Source organism: Staurois parvus, unplaced genomic scaffold (assembly GCF_062004578.1).
Source record: "Staurois parvus isolate SC_StPar_1 unplaced genomic scaffold, SC_StPar_1.0 ptg000222l, whole genome shotgun sequence".
Taxonomy (NCBI): Eukaryota; Metazoa; Chordata; class Amphibia; order Anura; family Ranidae; genus Staurois; species Staurois parvus.
This window is the reverse complement of record NW_028318018.1, coordinates 1,000,951-1,014,603: the sequence shown is the minus strand read 5'-3', so window position 1 is coordinate 1,014,603 and position 13,653 is coordinate 1,000,951. Positions and strand designations below refer to the sequence as shown.

General features: G+C 40.4%; 2 protein-coding genes across 2 annotated transcripts in view; one reads left to right on the top strand and one right to left on the bottom strand.

Moving 5' to 3' along the window:
* LOC149460677 (uncharacterized) overlaps positions 1-13,653 on the bottom strand; it is a 110,099-nt gene that overhangs the window by 26,965 nt on the left and 69,481 nt on the right. The gene's annotated exons all lie outside the window — the stretch shown is intronic.
* Positions 4,837-10,361, top strand: LOC149460678 (uncharacterized). The gene is made up of 2 exons (XM_089679349.1): positions 4,837-6,997; positions 10,121-10,361. The coding sequence occupies exon 1, from the start codon at positions 4,881-4,883 to the stop codon at positions 5,862-5,864; it is 984 nt and encodes a 327-aa protein (XP_089535475.1). The 5' UTR covers positions 4,837-4,880; the 3' UTR covers positions 5,865-6,997; positions 10,121-10,361.

Here is a 13,653-nt window from a genome sequence, read left to right as displayed (position 1 = left end):
TGCCTGTGACCCTTCTCATCACTCAGGCCACATGTCACCCCACAGCGAGGGAGGGGGAAGAGAGATCTACAAGATGGAGGGGGTAGCCTGCCTTGAGAGTTAGAAATTGTATAACATAGAAAATTCTTAACAAAATGGGGGGCCGCGTCCATCTCTGTGTGCACAATTGCTACACACAGACCCGACCGGAGAGGTGAGGAGGATTCTGGGATTCTAACATGATATTCCTATTGGTTCCTCAATACAGAGATTTCCTCTTCTGAAGTCAGGTGATCATATGACCATCACAGTGCCTCCATGTGACTCCCTAAACCCTGAGAGAGACAACATGCAGAAGATTCTAGAAGTCACCAAGAAGATGATGGAGCTGCTGACAGGAGAGGTGAGCGGTGCCGGGAATTCTGGGACATTCTCCAGTAACAGACAAGGGATGTGTCTGGATGGTGACTGTATCATTGTGTGTGTCAGGTTCCTATAAGGTGTCAGGGTGTCACTGTCTATTTCTCCATGGAGGAGTGGGAGTATTTAGAAGGACACAAGGATCTCTACAAGGACGTCATGATGGACAATCAGCCGCCCCTCACATCACCGGGTAAGAGGAGACTTTATTGTAAAGGAGAGAGCAGTACGGAGGATCCACCTAGATCCCCCATCATCTGATAAACACATAGAAACAATGGATTCAGTCAGTGTGTGTGTTTCCTACAGATGGATCCAGTCATGGGAACCCACCAGAGAGATGTCCCCGTCCTCTGTATTCCCGGGATTCCACACAGGAAGGTCACACCATCCCTCACCATCATCAGGTAGATGATTGACAATTATTGGTAGTTGTGATTTATACACAGCATGTTTGTTACAATGAATGTTTTATTATATCTTTCAGAGTGGAATCCTCAGGGATGATAATATTGATGTTAAAGAAGAGTATAAAGAGGAGGATGAGGAGTATGGAGTGATGGAGGAGTTTTCAGAAGGACACAAGGAGATGATGGAGCCACCTAATACCAGGAACCCACCAGAGAGATGTCCCCGTCCTCTGTATTCCCGGGATTCCACACAGGAAGGTCACACCATCCCTCACTATTACAAGGTTGGTGGGATGGAGCATCTAGAACATGGACTCATAGAGACAATGTGTGGATATTTTATGTGACCTTACATTTTACAGATGATATTCTCTCTCATTTCCTTGATTTAGAGTGGAGATCCAATCGATATAGAATTTGAGGTGAAAGCAGAAGAAGAAGAGGCGTATGTGAGGGATGATCAGCAGTCTATGGAGGAGGATGGAATAACGGGGACATTTATAGAGGAGGACACTCCTACAGAGATCAGCACAGGTGGGTCATGAACACTAAATCCATTCCTCCACCCATACTGCTCACTGATTGGTCCAGAGTAGGGCGGGGACTGGGTGATATCAGCCTGTAATCCCCTGGTCACTTTCCTGAGCTGTGTTCCCCGTCCTGTATTCCTGGATTTCTCTCGGATAATCTTCCTTCTCTGTGCTGCAGACACAATTTATGTATCTAGACTGGATTTATGGAGGTTCTGGGGTTCAGCTGGCAGAAAAATGTTGGTTTTTACTCTAAGCATTGCATAATGTAGGCACCCAGGACATGTGACTGGGGTCTCCTGCCTTGTGCCTGACTCCTCCAGGGGACCTTCTCTGTTATCTGCTGGCTGTGCCGGGTGGAGGGATATGTCTGTAGTGTCTCAGCCCCAAGTCACTGAGTGCAGTCTCAGGAGATGGGAGGCAGCGGTGTGGGATCTCTGCAACTTGTCTAGTGTAGGCATTTAAAGTGGTTGTAAACCCTCCATATACCCAGAGAAGTGACCGGCCTCAGGTGATACACAGAGATGAAAAAAAATCCTCCTACATACGTTGTACCTGTGTATCTGTAGCACTTTCTTCTCTATATTTGTTCAAAGTCTAGAATATTTACAGATTGTCTGAGAAGTCAGAAAAAAGGGGGCAGAGAGCTGAAGTCACTCTCTTCAGAGCTCAGTGAAATGAGCTCTGAGAAACAATTGATGGGAAGGGACACACTTCCTTCACACAGGAACAGAGCTGAGGCTGTCAATCAGAGGCTATGTGCTGGAGCTCCCTCCCCTGTCATCTTTTTTTTTTCTTGGTGTCAGGAAGATTTGTTAGAAGTGACTCAGCTGCTGATCGCAGAGGAAGGAGACAGCAGACAGAAATGACTCTTATTGCTCTGGAGTGAGACAAGTACACACTGTAGAGGGATATGCCTTGTTCATATTCCATGTCTGAGGGTTACAACCACTGTAAGTGATCTCTGATTACTAAACACCAATTTGATGTGATCCTTACACTATTTATTAGTGTGGCCCCCTTGTCCTGAATAGAGGTACTATGTGGGTGTTAGTTTGTGGCTGTGCTGTACTTGGCTCAGGCTGATTGTATAGTTCTTCACTTGGTTTCTCCCTAAGTTTAGGTTGTCTTGTGATGTCTCACTGTGGCCAGTAGATGTCACTGCTATCACTGGACATAGGATGAGATTTCACCAACCACTTGCCCTCAGGATTTACCCCCTTTAATGACCTCTTTTTGCTACTCAGCGCTGCACTAATTCAACTGATAATTGCGCGGTCATGCAATGCTGCACCCAAATGAAATTTACGTCCTTTTTTCACACAAATAGAGCTTTCTTTCGGTGTAATTTGATCATCTGTGCACTTTTTATTTTTCACACTATATATAAAAAAAGACCAAAAATTTTGAAGAAAAACAATATTTTTTACTTTCAGCTATAAAAAATATATAGTAAACTATAAAGTTTTAGTTATAAATTTAGGCCAAAATGTATTCTGCTCCATGTTTTTGGTAAAAAAATCCCAATAAGTGTATATTGATTGCTTTGTGTGATAGTTATAGCGTCTACAAACTATGGGATAGATAATGGAATTTACGCCATTTTTTGCTATACAGCGCTGTGCTAGTTTAACAGACAATTGCGCGGTCATGCAATACGGTACATAAATGAAAGTTACATCCTTTTTTTCCCACAAATTGAGCTTTCTTTCGGTGGTATTTAATCGCCTGTGCGTTTTTTTTATTTTTTGCGCTATAAAAAAAGGCTGACAATTTTGAGAAAAAAAAACAATATTTTGGACTTTTTGCTATAAAACATGTCCAGTAAAAAAATTTAAAAATCAAATTTAGTCATAAATTTCTACCAAAATGTATTCTGCGACATGTCTTTGCTTAAAAATAATCCCAATACGTGTAAATTAATTGGTTTATGTGAAAGTTATAGCGTCTACAAATGGCGGGAAAGATACTGGGATTTTTATTTTTAATTATACTAATAATGGAACTTATTGCGGTGATCAGCGATTTATGACAGTGATCAGCGACTTATGGCGGGACTGCGGCAGACATTTTGACATAGGGGGGAAATGACTTGGGGTCACTGACATCCCCAGTGACACCAATACAGTGATCAGTGCAAAAAAAACCACTGACCCTGTACTAATGGCACTGGGGAGGAAGGGGTTAACATTTTTTAGGTAATGAAAGGGTTAACTGTGAGGGGAGTGTTTTACTAGGGGGCGGGGGTGTGTACTTCACAGGAACACACTGATCCCTAGAGATAAAGTCTGCTGTCAGGTTCAGCGTGTTTGGAACTGACAGATAGCAGAGCTGCAACGTAAACACTGCAGCCCTGCTATCTGTCAGTGATTACTTGTAATCACCGGCACCCCGTGGGAAATGACCTGCCTGGAGCTGGTGACAGACACCCGCTGCCACGATCGGCGGGTAGGGTAGGGCGGGAACACGCCTCACGCGCGCCCCTTACCCGTTTTGCACAGCGACGTTAAAAGACGGCATTGTGCGTACAGGTGCCGCCCTGCTGCAGTAACAACACTGTGGGAGGGTTGGCAAGCGGATAAACCACAAATGTCCCATATTATAGCTTACCAATCATTGGATGTGGAGGCTGCTTTCCTTTTCTTTGGCTTCTTTCCCTGTGTTCACCTGGTGATCTGGCCAGTAACACACCTTCTGTATTAGAGCGCCCCCACTGTGGAGACAGCAGCATGGTCAGTCTGGGGGCAGGAGGGTGTTAGATGTACTAGCAGATTTAAAAACAGTAACTAATTGAAGCCAAACTCCAGCTCACACTTCATAATCAGTTTCATCAAACAGGTTTTTCTTTTTGGGATAAAAGTTTTACATGAATAAATAAAAGCTGATCATTATAAGCCCCCTGTCAGTGGTAAATGGTCTTTATAAAACAACAGATTTACTGGCTAGATCACCAGATAAATATAGAAGAAAACTAATACTGTATAGTCCTAACTTTTGTATCCTATATAAGTTGGACATTACATAGGTCTTAATTATTTTACACCCATTTCCTCCCAGCTGGACATTTTATATCGGATGATGTGATTGGAGCACAGACTTTTACATGGTGATAATAATGTGATAACATCCTCCAACTTTGGGCCCTTAAACAGAAAGTGATAATGAGGGAGGAGTCAATACCCCAATGATGGTGGTCTTCAGGATCAGTCCAGTCTTCATCTTGGTTGTTCTCCCCCCATCCTCACTCTCTGACCTCTGGTGGGGCTCAGCCCCGCTGTTCTTCATGACTAAATCATGGACTAAATAAGGAAGTGCAGTACTTCTTGTGTTGGGAAGATGGCGATGAGTGATAGAGGGGGTGGGGACCCTCGTCCTATAATCCCCTCATCACTGTCCCTCCTATAAAAGACAGTTCTGGTTGTTTCCTCACTCTCTGACTAAGGTCCATGAATAAAGAAATGACCTGGTAGGAGATCAGAGGAGCCATTTCCTAGTTCCCTTGAGGGTGGAATTGTAAGCTCCTCAGAGACCAAGCTGCCTGATGTGGGCGGAGTCCTGGTTTGGGGGAACCAATCAGCTCCTGTCTAGTAATCCTCTTTGTCTTTGTATTTTAGTCCATGGCCGGGAGATGAGGAAAACCTCCGAGGATTGTCTCACTTTGTCTCCAGACTGGAAAGTAGAAGATGAGGACATCACACAGTATAGTCCAGGAGAAAACCCGACTCCCTCCAATGTCCATCCGGCACCACCCAGTGTAGATGGACCATCGGATTCCTCGTATCCTGAGGAACCTCAGACTGTGCGGGACCGGGCTAGCCTTCCAACAGGGAAGCGATTCTCCTGTACTGAGTGTGGGAAGGGTTTCTGTTCTAAGTACAATCTTAATGTGCATAAAATATGTCACACGGGGGAAAAGCCGTATTCCTGTCCTGAGTGCGGGAAATGTTTTTCAGTGAAGTCCCATCTTTCCAGACATCAGAGATCCCACACGGGGGAGAAGCCATATTTGTGTCCTGAGTGTGGGAAATGTTTTTCAGCGAAGTCCCATCTTTCCAGGCATCAGAGATCTCACACGGGGGAGAAGCCATATTCCTGTTCTGAGTGTGGGAAATGTTTTTCAAAGAAGCCCAATCTTTATTATCATCAGAAATTGCACACAGGAGAGAAGCCATATTCCTGTCCTGAGTGTAGGAAATGTTTTTCAGATAAGTCCAGTCTGTACACACATCAGAGATCTCACACAGGGGAGAAGCCATATTTCTGTTCTGAGTGTGGGAAATGTTTTTCAAAGAAGCCCAATCTTTATTATCATCAGAAATTGCACACAGGAGAGAAGCCATATTCCTGTCCTGAGTGTGGGAAATGTTTTGTAGTAAAATCAAAACTTGTCAGACATCAGAAGTCTCATGTGGTTGAAAAGCAATTTTCCTGTCTTGATTGCGGGAAATGTTTTTCAGAGAAGTCCAGTCTTTACACACATCAGAGGTCTCACACGGGAGAGAAGCCACTTTCCTGTCCTGAGTGAGGGAAATGTTCCTGTTAGAAGCCTTCCATAACCTAATATCTGCTTATTGACATTACTAACATATGTATGAATGTGTTGGATCTTTTCTCTACATTCTAGTAACATGGTAGTAATTAGTCATGAATTGGTTTGCTAGCTTTCCTCCCCCATCTCTGTGGGTAGGAGCTAAAGTTTCACTAATAGAGATTTGTAAGAATCTACTTGATACATGTTAAGCATACACATTTTATACTGTAATATTTCTTGATTAGGATATTTATATATGATATAACTTTTATATTAAGAATATTTTTAGGAAATATTTTATATATATATATATATATATAGTATATACAGTATGTGTAACACATCCCATCCCCCCTGACTGATGGAATGTCAGTGAAGTTTTGATTAGAGGTCCCAAGGATTCATTTTCAGACTCTCTCCTAGGGGAGGGGAGAAGACTGAAGGTTTGTTCTATACATCTGTCACCAGATATTATTGTGGGACTATAAGAACCAGAGAGGAAAACCAGCCAACTTTTAGGAGAAGGTGGGGGCTGAATTGCTCCTTTATAGAGCAGAACAAAGACTTTTTGGTGGCACACTTTTTAGAAGCTGGGCTAAGGAGCCTACAGATTCATACTACACAAACAATTTTACATACAATTTGTATCTCAAGAACATAACTCTATTTTTTGGACATTATCTAAACATTTTGTATTCCAATATTTTATTTCTAATTGTATGCAATATTATTATTAAACACATTTTTGAGTTTATGAAAGAGTTGGAAGGACTTTCTATTTTGGACTTTTCTCATCAATACAAGTTAACAAAACATCGAGAAAATCTGGTATTTTACAGTGGCGAGTCAGACCAGTTTGATTTTTTTCGAATATCGATCGGTTTTTACTTTTTTTATCCTTCACCTTGATGAGAGAGAAGATTGCTGCAAGGTCAGCAAAATATGAAGTCAAGCTTTCAGGAGAAATAAAAGCCTTCAGCAGATGACCCTTTGGCATAATCGAAATCAGCCTAGAATCAGAATTGGTGAGAATTTTGTGCAGATGCAAGAAAACGCTGTTCCTTGGTGATGTAATTTCCCACCAAGAGAGAAAAGGAACGTTACATGAAGAAAGACCTTCTTAATCGGTAAGTAATGGATTTTATCGATGAATTATCTAGAGAGAGTAAATTAGAATTCCAAAATCTGTCTAAATTTGTTAAAGATGATGAACTTTGGCGGTACATGTATAATGAGTGCTTACAGGCTAATATTAACATAGAAAAATCTAGGTTTTCCTTTAAGAAATTGAGCAAACAAGTTAGAAATGTAATGAAGTTAGTTAATGTTTTTAACGCCATGATTTTGGAGGTTCCTAGGATTGCTGCTTGTGTAAAGAATAAGTCAGAGGAAGATAACAGTGTATATGCTAATTGCCAGACTTTGAGCAAATAGTTAACCTGCAAAGTGCAATTCAAACGAAAGACATTCAGCTTTCTGAACTACAGAATGATATTGTGATGGAGGGTAGGCAGGACAGAACACACAAAGCAGATGGCAAACACACAAAGCTTTATTAAAGCAAATGACAGTCACTCAGTTGGGGTCTGCAGGGAGCGTGGCAGTACCTGGTATGGGGAAGTAGCAAGGAGAGGGATCAAAACAGTTGTAATCGGATCCCAGGGGCAAAGTTAGAGTCTCTACAACAGTTTATAATCCAAGCAGGGAAATGGGGATAGAGTACAGGAACAGTTCAGGGGAATAAAACGGGTGCATACACTCACGGCTCTGGCAGGGATGCCCGGAATCACAGCAGACGACAGCCAGGGGACAGTGGGTGGTAATTCTCCCCCACATCCCTAGTTATTGCAGAGTGGCAGCGGGGGTTAATTCACCCAGTATTGGGCTCTTGCAGAGTGGCCGTGAGAGTCTTGCCGCAGCGGAGACCTCTCAGCGGCTGTGCAGCAGAACGAACAACCAGGGAGCCTGGCATCGGCCTTCTTAAGCCGATGCAGGACGCTCCTTGGTCATCCTGGCAACCGTATGTGGTGTGCCTCATCACCTGGCAACGAGGCATGCCCCCCTTGACAAGGGCCGAGCTCTCGAGAGTGCTGCCTTTGTCTGTTGGTATCTGCAAGCGCAGGAACTTTTGTGCCCGCATTGCAGATGCCGGGGCAGTGCGGTGTCAGGCTGACTGCTGTGGCCCGGAACATCCCTAAGGGAGGTTCGCACCTCTCCATGGAGAGGTGTGAACCTCTCTGTGGAAAACTATCTTCCTCCCTCCAGCCAAGCCGGATGGGGGAATATAAGTGACAGGGGTGACAGGAGTCACACCTCTTATCCTGAGCAGCCTGGCTTCAAAGGACCACGACAGGATGAGAGGTGGAGGGGGATGAAGGTGAGCCAAGGGGGGAGCGGGACATCTGTCACACCATGACTGATATAAAAAGAATTTGTGTAAATACTAGCCAGAGGCAAGGCAGACAAAAATCTTTAATAGCAGACATCCAGTTTATAGAAGATGATCTGCAGGATCATGAAGCAATGCTTAAGAGAAAATGAATGGATAAAGCTGCAGAACTTCATCTTAAGATCCTTGATCAGCTCATGAAAATTTTGAAGGATATGCCAGCCTATGACATGAAAGCGGATGCTTTTCATAATACAGAGGTTTTTGAAATTTTGTGCAATAACTTTTGCCTGAATGAGTAGCAAAGAAATGTTTTCTTCAGATTATGGCTTCCCAGCTTTATGACATGTCGATTAACCAAAACCCCATATATTAATGAGGATGATGTGGAAATTCATAGCAATGCATCAGACCGATTGCGTCAGTTATTGCTATGTACAACTGGGGAGGAAACTCCTTCTCTGGAAATCTTAGACTCCTTTAGAGATACGATCAATGATGATCCTTTTGATTGTAAAAATAGATTTTCCAAAGTATACAAAATGATATTTAATTTGGCCAATGAGAGTTCTGCTATGATAAAAGCTTTTGTTAAAAAATTTAAGTATCTATATCCAGCATCTCTTATTTGCTGCCGGATAAAAAGATTTAGATCAAGCAGCCAAAGTTATAGATACAGTTAGCAGACAAATTAAACTACACAATCAGAAGATGGAAAGTGTAGCTATTCAAAATGGAGATCAGAGAGAGACCACGTGCTTGGCCACACCCAATTATGGTGATGAACACGTCACAGGCAGACCTAGAGTCTCAGAGCAGACAGGAAATACCATTTGTTTCTATTGTAAATGATTTAGTCATTTGAAAAGAGATTGTGTTCAATATATATATTAGATTTACAAAGAAACACTTTGGAATTAGAAAATGAAAATACAATTTCTGAACAATCTGCTCCTCCATGTTCCAACAATAGTTTGTATGAGTTGCCTTATGCCTCAGAAGTCAAAGAGATCAGTTCACTGAGTGTCAACAACAGCTTGAACAATATGGTACACAGTGCTGTTGTCATTAATAGGAATTGTTTATTGCCATTTCCAAAATTAGAGTCAGGATCAAATCGAGATTCTTCTCCTTTACCGTTAGAATATGTTGCTCCAATTTTATTGGATGAAAGTGGAAGGCCATATGTACAGGGTGTATTGAATGGCAGGAACATAATGTTTTTAGTAGGTACATAAAACATAAACATAAATTACCTGTAAATGCCAATTCTCCAAAATGCAATTTACTTGATTTTAGTGGAAAATGTAGTTTAGTTGCGAGGAAAGTTTCTAATGTGACTTTTGAGATTCCAGGATTTCTGAAAACTAACAGAAACATCTGATATTGTCATGGTGCCCAGAACATTCTTGGTATCGATGTGATTAGTAAACTCAATTTGATAATTGATTTATGTACTTCAACGTTATGGAGAGATCCATCTAGGCCCAAATCAACGTTAATTGATTCTTCCATGTATAGTAATGTTGGAAGTATTTGTACAGCAACTGCTGACATGTCTTCAGATCATAAATGGCCCCATACAGGAACCAATCTTGAATTGGAACAATTGGTTAGATCACATAAAGATCTTTGAAGTCAAAGCAAAAATGATGCAGGTTTGTTTAAAGATTTTGAAGCTGACATTGAAGGTAGAGACCCTAAGCCTCAACCTCAATACAAATTGCCATTAGAATCAATTAATCCAATTTCTTCCATTATAGATGAGTTTTTACAGCAAGGAATTTAAAGAAAGTACAATCAGTGGTGAATAATTGTATTTGGCCTATCAAGAAAGCTGATAATTCATATTCTTTATCAGTTGATTTCAGGATCACCTCCGACAAACACTGGGAAAAGAACGTTCTGACGTCAACATCGAGTAGCCCACGCCCAACACGTTTCGTCACCACAACGTCATCAAGGGGCGGAGGTGATCCGCGGTGAGCGGGGATCGTTCATCACCTCATTGCTGTGCATTGCTGTTTAAGCTGGTGTCTGTCTGGACACCTTTTTTGTGAGTTGTTTGAGCTTTTATTAAATTTACATATGTTTTAAACGTACTGCACCATCATGCTTTTTCCTTTGTCCCTGAGTGTGATTCATGCATATATGGAGGTATGGAATTAAATGGAGAGACTCATCATGAGATCCTTGGCTGCAGAGTATTGCTTTTGGTAGTGATACATTATCCTTCCTACTGTTCACCATTATTGATTACCTGGACGTGATTAAGAATTACCACATCTAATATCTGGACATCGTTCATTCACCACTCCCAGAGCACAAGTGCTATTGCTGCTCTATAATTTGATCAGCATATAGCTCTGGTGAGTTCATTTAATTCATTTGGTGGTGGATTATTCACAGTGTTATGAAGTCACAGAGAATATTTAGATTTTGTTTTGGACACTAGTTTATTTTGGACACTTAATATATGGTGAGATATATATATATATATATATATATATATAATTTTTTTTTTAGCGCATACCCTTATGAGATTTTGTTCACTTTGCCAAATTAATTGTTTGTATATATAATTTTTTTTGGTGGGTGTTGCTGCTGACACATAGCTTATTATTTTTAGAGATGAGCGAATCGAACCAGGCGAAGTGGAATTCGATTCGAATTTCAGGAAAAATTCGATTCGCGTCGAATCCGAATATTAGCCTACTTCGGGTGCGCGAATCGGATTTTTCCCGATCAGCCGGCAAAAGTGTCCCTGCAGAGAGCTCCGCTATTTCTGACAGTTCTCTGACAGTTCCTTCACATGTACAGCGGTTGAAACATTGTATCTATTTGTTTCCATTTAGGATACAGATGTTTTTATTCGGAAATAAATAGATACAATGTTTCAACCGCTGTACATGTGAAAGTCAGAGAACTGTCAGAAATAGAGGAACTCTGCAGATACACTTTTTGCCGGTTTGGAATTATTCTTATTTTCATCCTACTTCTTCTTCTTCTTCTTCTTCATCCTCATCCTCAGAAGAAGAAGAAGAGGATGAGGATGAAGAAGAAGAAGAAGTAAGATGAAAATAAGAAGAATTCCAAGCCGGCAAAAAGTGTATCTGCAGAATAGAGGAGCTCTGCAGATACACTTTTTGCCGGCTTGGAATTCTTCTTATTTTCATCCTACTTCTTCTTCTTCTTCTTCTTCTTCTTCCTCTTCATCCTCATCCTCTTCTTCTTCTTCTGAGGATGAGGATGAAGAAGAAGAAGAAGAAGAAGTAGGATGAAAATAAGAAGAATTCCAAGCCGGCAAAAAGTGTATCTGCAGAGCTCCGCTAAGTGTATCTGCAGAGCTCCGCTATTTCTGACAGTTCTGTGACATTCCATACAGCGGTTGAAACTCCTTCTTCTCATCCTTCTCCATCTTCTCATCCTTCTCCTTCTCCTTCTTCTCATCCTTCTCCATCTTCTCATCCTTCTCCTTCTTCTCATCCTTCTCCTTCTTCTCATCCTTCTTCTCATCCTTCTCCTTCTTCTCATCCTTCTCCTTCTCATCCTCCTCCTTCTCCTCCTTCTCATCCTTCTCCTTCTCCTCCTTCTCATCCTTCTCCTTCTCCTTCTTCTCATCCTTCTCCTTCTCCTTCTCCTTCTCCTTGTCCTTCCTCATCTCCAAGGGCATTTAAATTAAAGGTACAGTGTTCTGCACTAATTTAAAGGCTCTCTGAAGCCTAGAAACCCTTTTAATAAGTTAAATTTGTAGCGAATTAATTCGCATCGAATCGAATTTCTTCCTCAAATTCGGCGAATCAGCCGAATCGAATTTTTGAATAATTCGCTCATCTCTAATTATTTTAAATAGTGTGGCGCTTTTTCTATTTATTTTGTGAAGTAAATCATTGTAAAGATTTTATACCCAATTTTGCAGGAAAGTCTAGATCATTATTTGATCGTTTGAGACAAAAACATGGTGTGTTTGATCAATGGGATCAAACTGAGAAAGAAGCCTTTGAACTATTGAAAAGAGATCTGCAGAATGCTACTACATTGAGTACTGCTGAGTTTTGTAGTAAAATTCCTTTTGTTTTAGAAACCAATGTTTGTAACCAATAATGCAATCTCAGCAACTTTGTCACAATTAAAAGAAGGTGATCAGAAAATAATAGGTTTCTTCTCAAGAACTTTGACAAATATGGAAAAAAAACTTTGATGCACATATGAAAAAATTGTTAAGTGTTTCCTTTGCAGTCAAGGTAACTGAAAACATTGTGAGATCTAGTAAGATCATATTACAGACACCTGATTCATCACTGAAACTCCTACAGGAAGATGGTTCCACAGAAAATTATCATGAAAATGATCCTATATGGTACAAAACACTGTCATCCAAACACATACAGATAGATGTAACAAAAAGACATTTTCAGGAAAACATACCAACACATGTTTGTACAGCTGTAGGTGAGAAGTTTGTACCTCATGTTTTCAGCATAAGAAGTGAGAAAAGTTTTAAACCAGTATGTATTACTGCAGATCAGTACAATACTACAAGAAGTAAGTCAACACAAAAAACAGTTACGCATATTTCCAATTTTATAGAGATAAGAACAAAGGCAGTCCTTTGTCATCTCTGGGTAGATACAAAACCTTTCTTTGTTTTTGAAACCAAGGTTTTGAATCATGACCAATAATGGAGATGTAGCGTCCTGTTATATTTAAATTCACAGAACATTTGTAGAAGAATTTAGGCCATTTTAGGAAAAATAGAACACTACAAGTCAATAAGAAATGTTATAATAAAAATATGTCTTCCATGTCATGACTAGAAATGTTTGTGATTGTGATATGTGATATTAACAGATAAATGTAAGAGGATTAACCAATGTAAAATGATCAATGCCAAAATAATGATACTGCATTTCTGTTACAGGAAATGACTTAAGAGTAACTGCTAAAAGAAAACTCAAATATTTCTAAACCTTTCAGATGATAGTACATTTTCCAAAAAGGAAATCTATTCTGGAAGAAGCTTTGCAAAAATAATTCACTCATCATAGTTTTTGTTGTCTTTTTATGTTCAATAAAGTTATTTTAACTTTACAGAGCGCTAGAAGAAGACAAGAATTCTCAAGGCATCTCATAGAGGAAGAACTTATAAAACAATTGACTTTTGACTACTGATGAAATAATTCATTCGTCAGATATATTGTTTTTTTGTGTGTACATTTTATTTTGACATGATTTGTTTACCATATCAAGATGAGATCAGTTTTCACACAAACATTTACAATCACACACTATGTACTTTCAGAAGTGAAAGGGTTAAACTTTTGTTACAACAGAGTCACTCTAATTAGTCAGAACATCTGTTGTTAATTAAGCTAGAGATAAGTTTTCCTAAGG

What these genes read in the sequence shown, in the direction of transcription:
- LOC149460678 (XM_089679349.1), top strand. Translation starts at nt 4,881, where the DNA reads ATGTGGGCGGAGTCCTGGTTTGGGGGAACCAATCAGCTCCTGTCTAGT.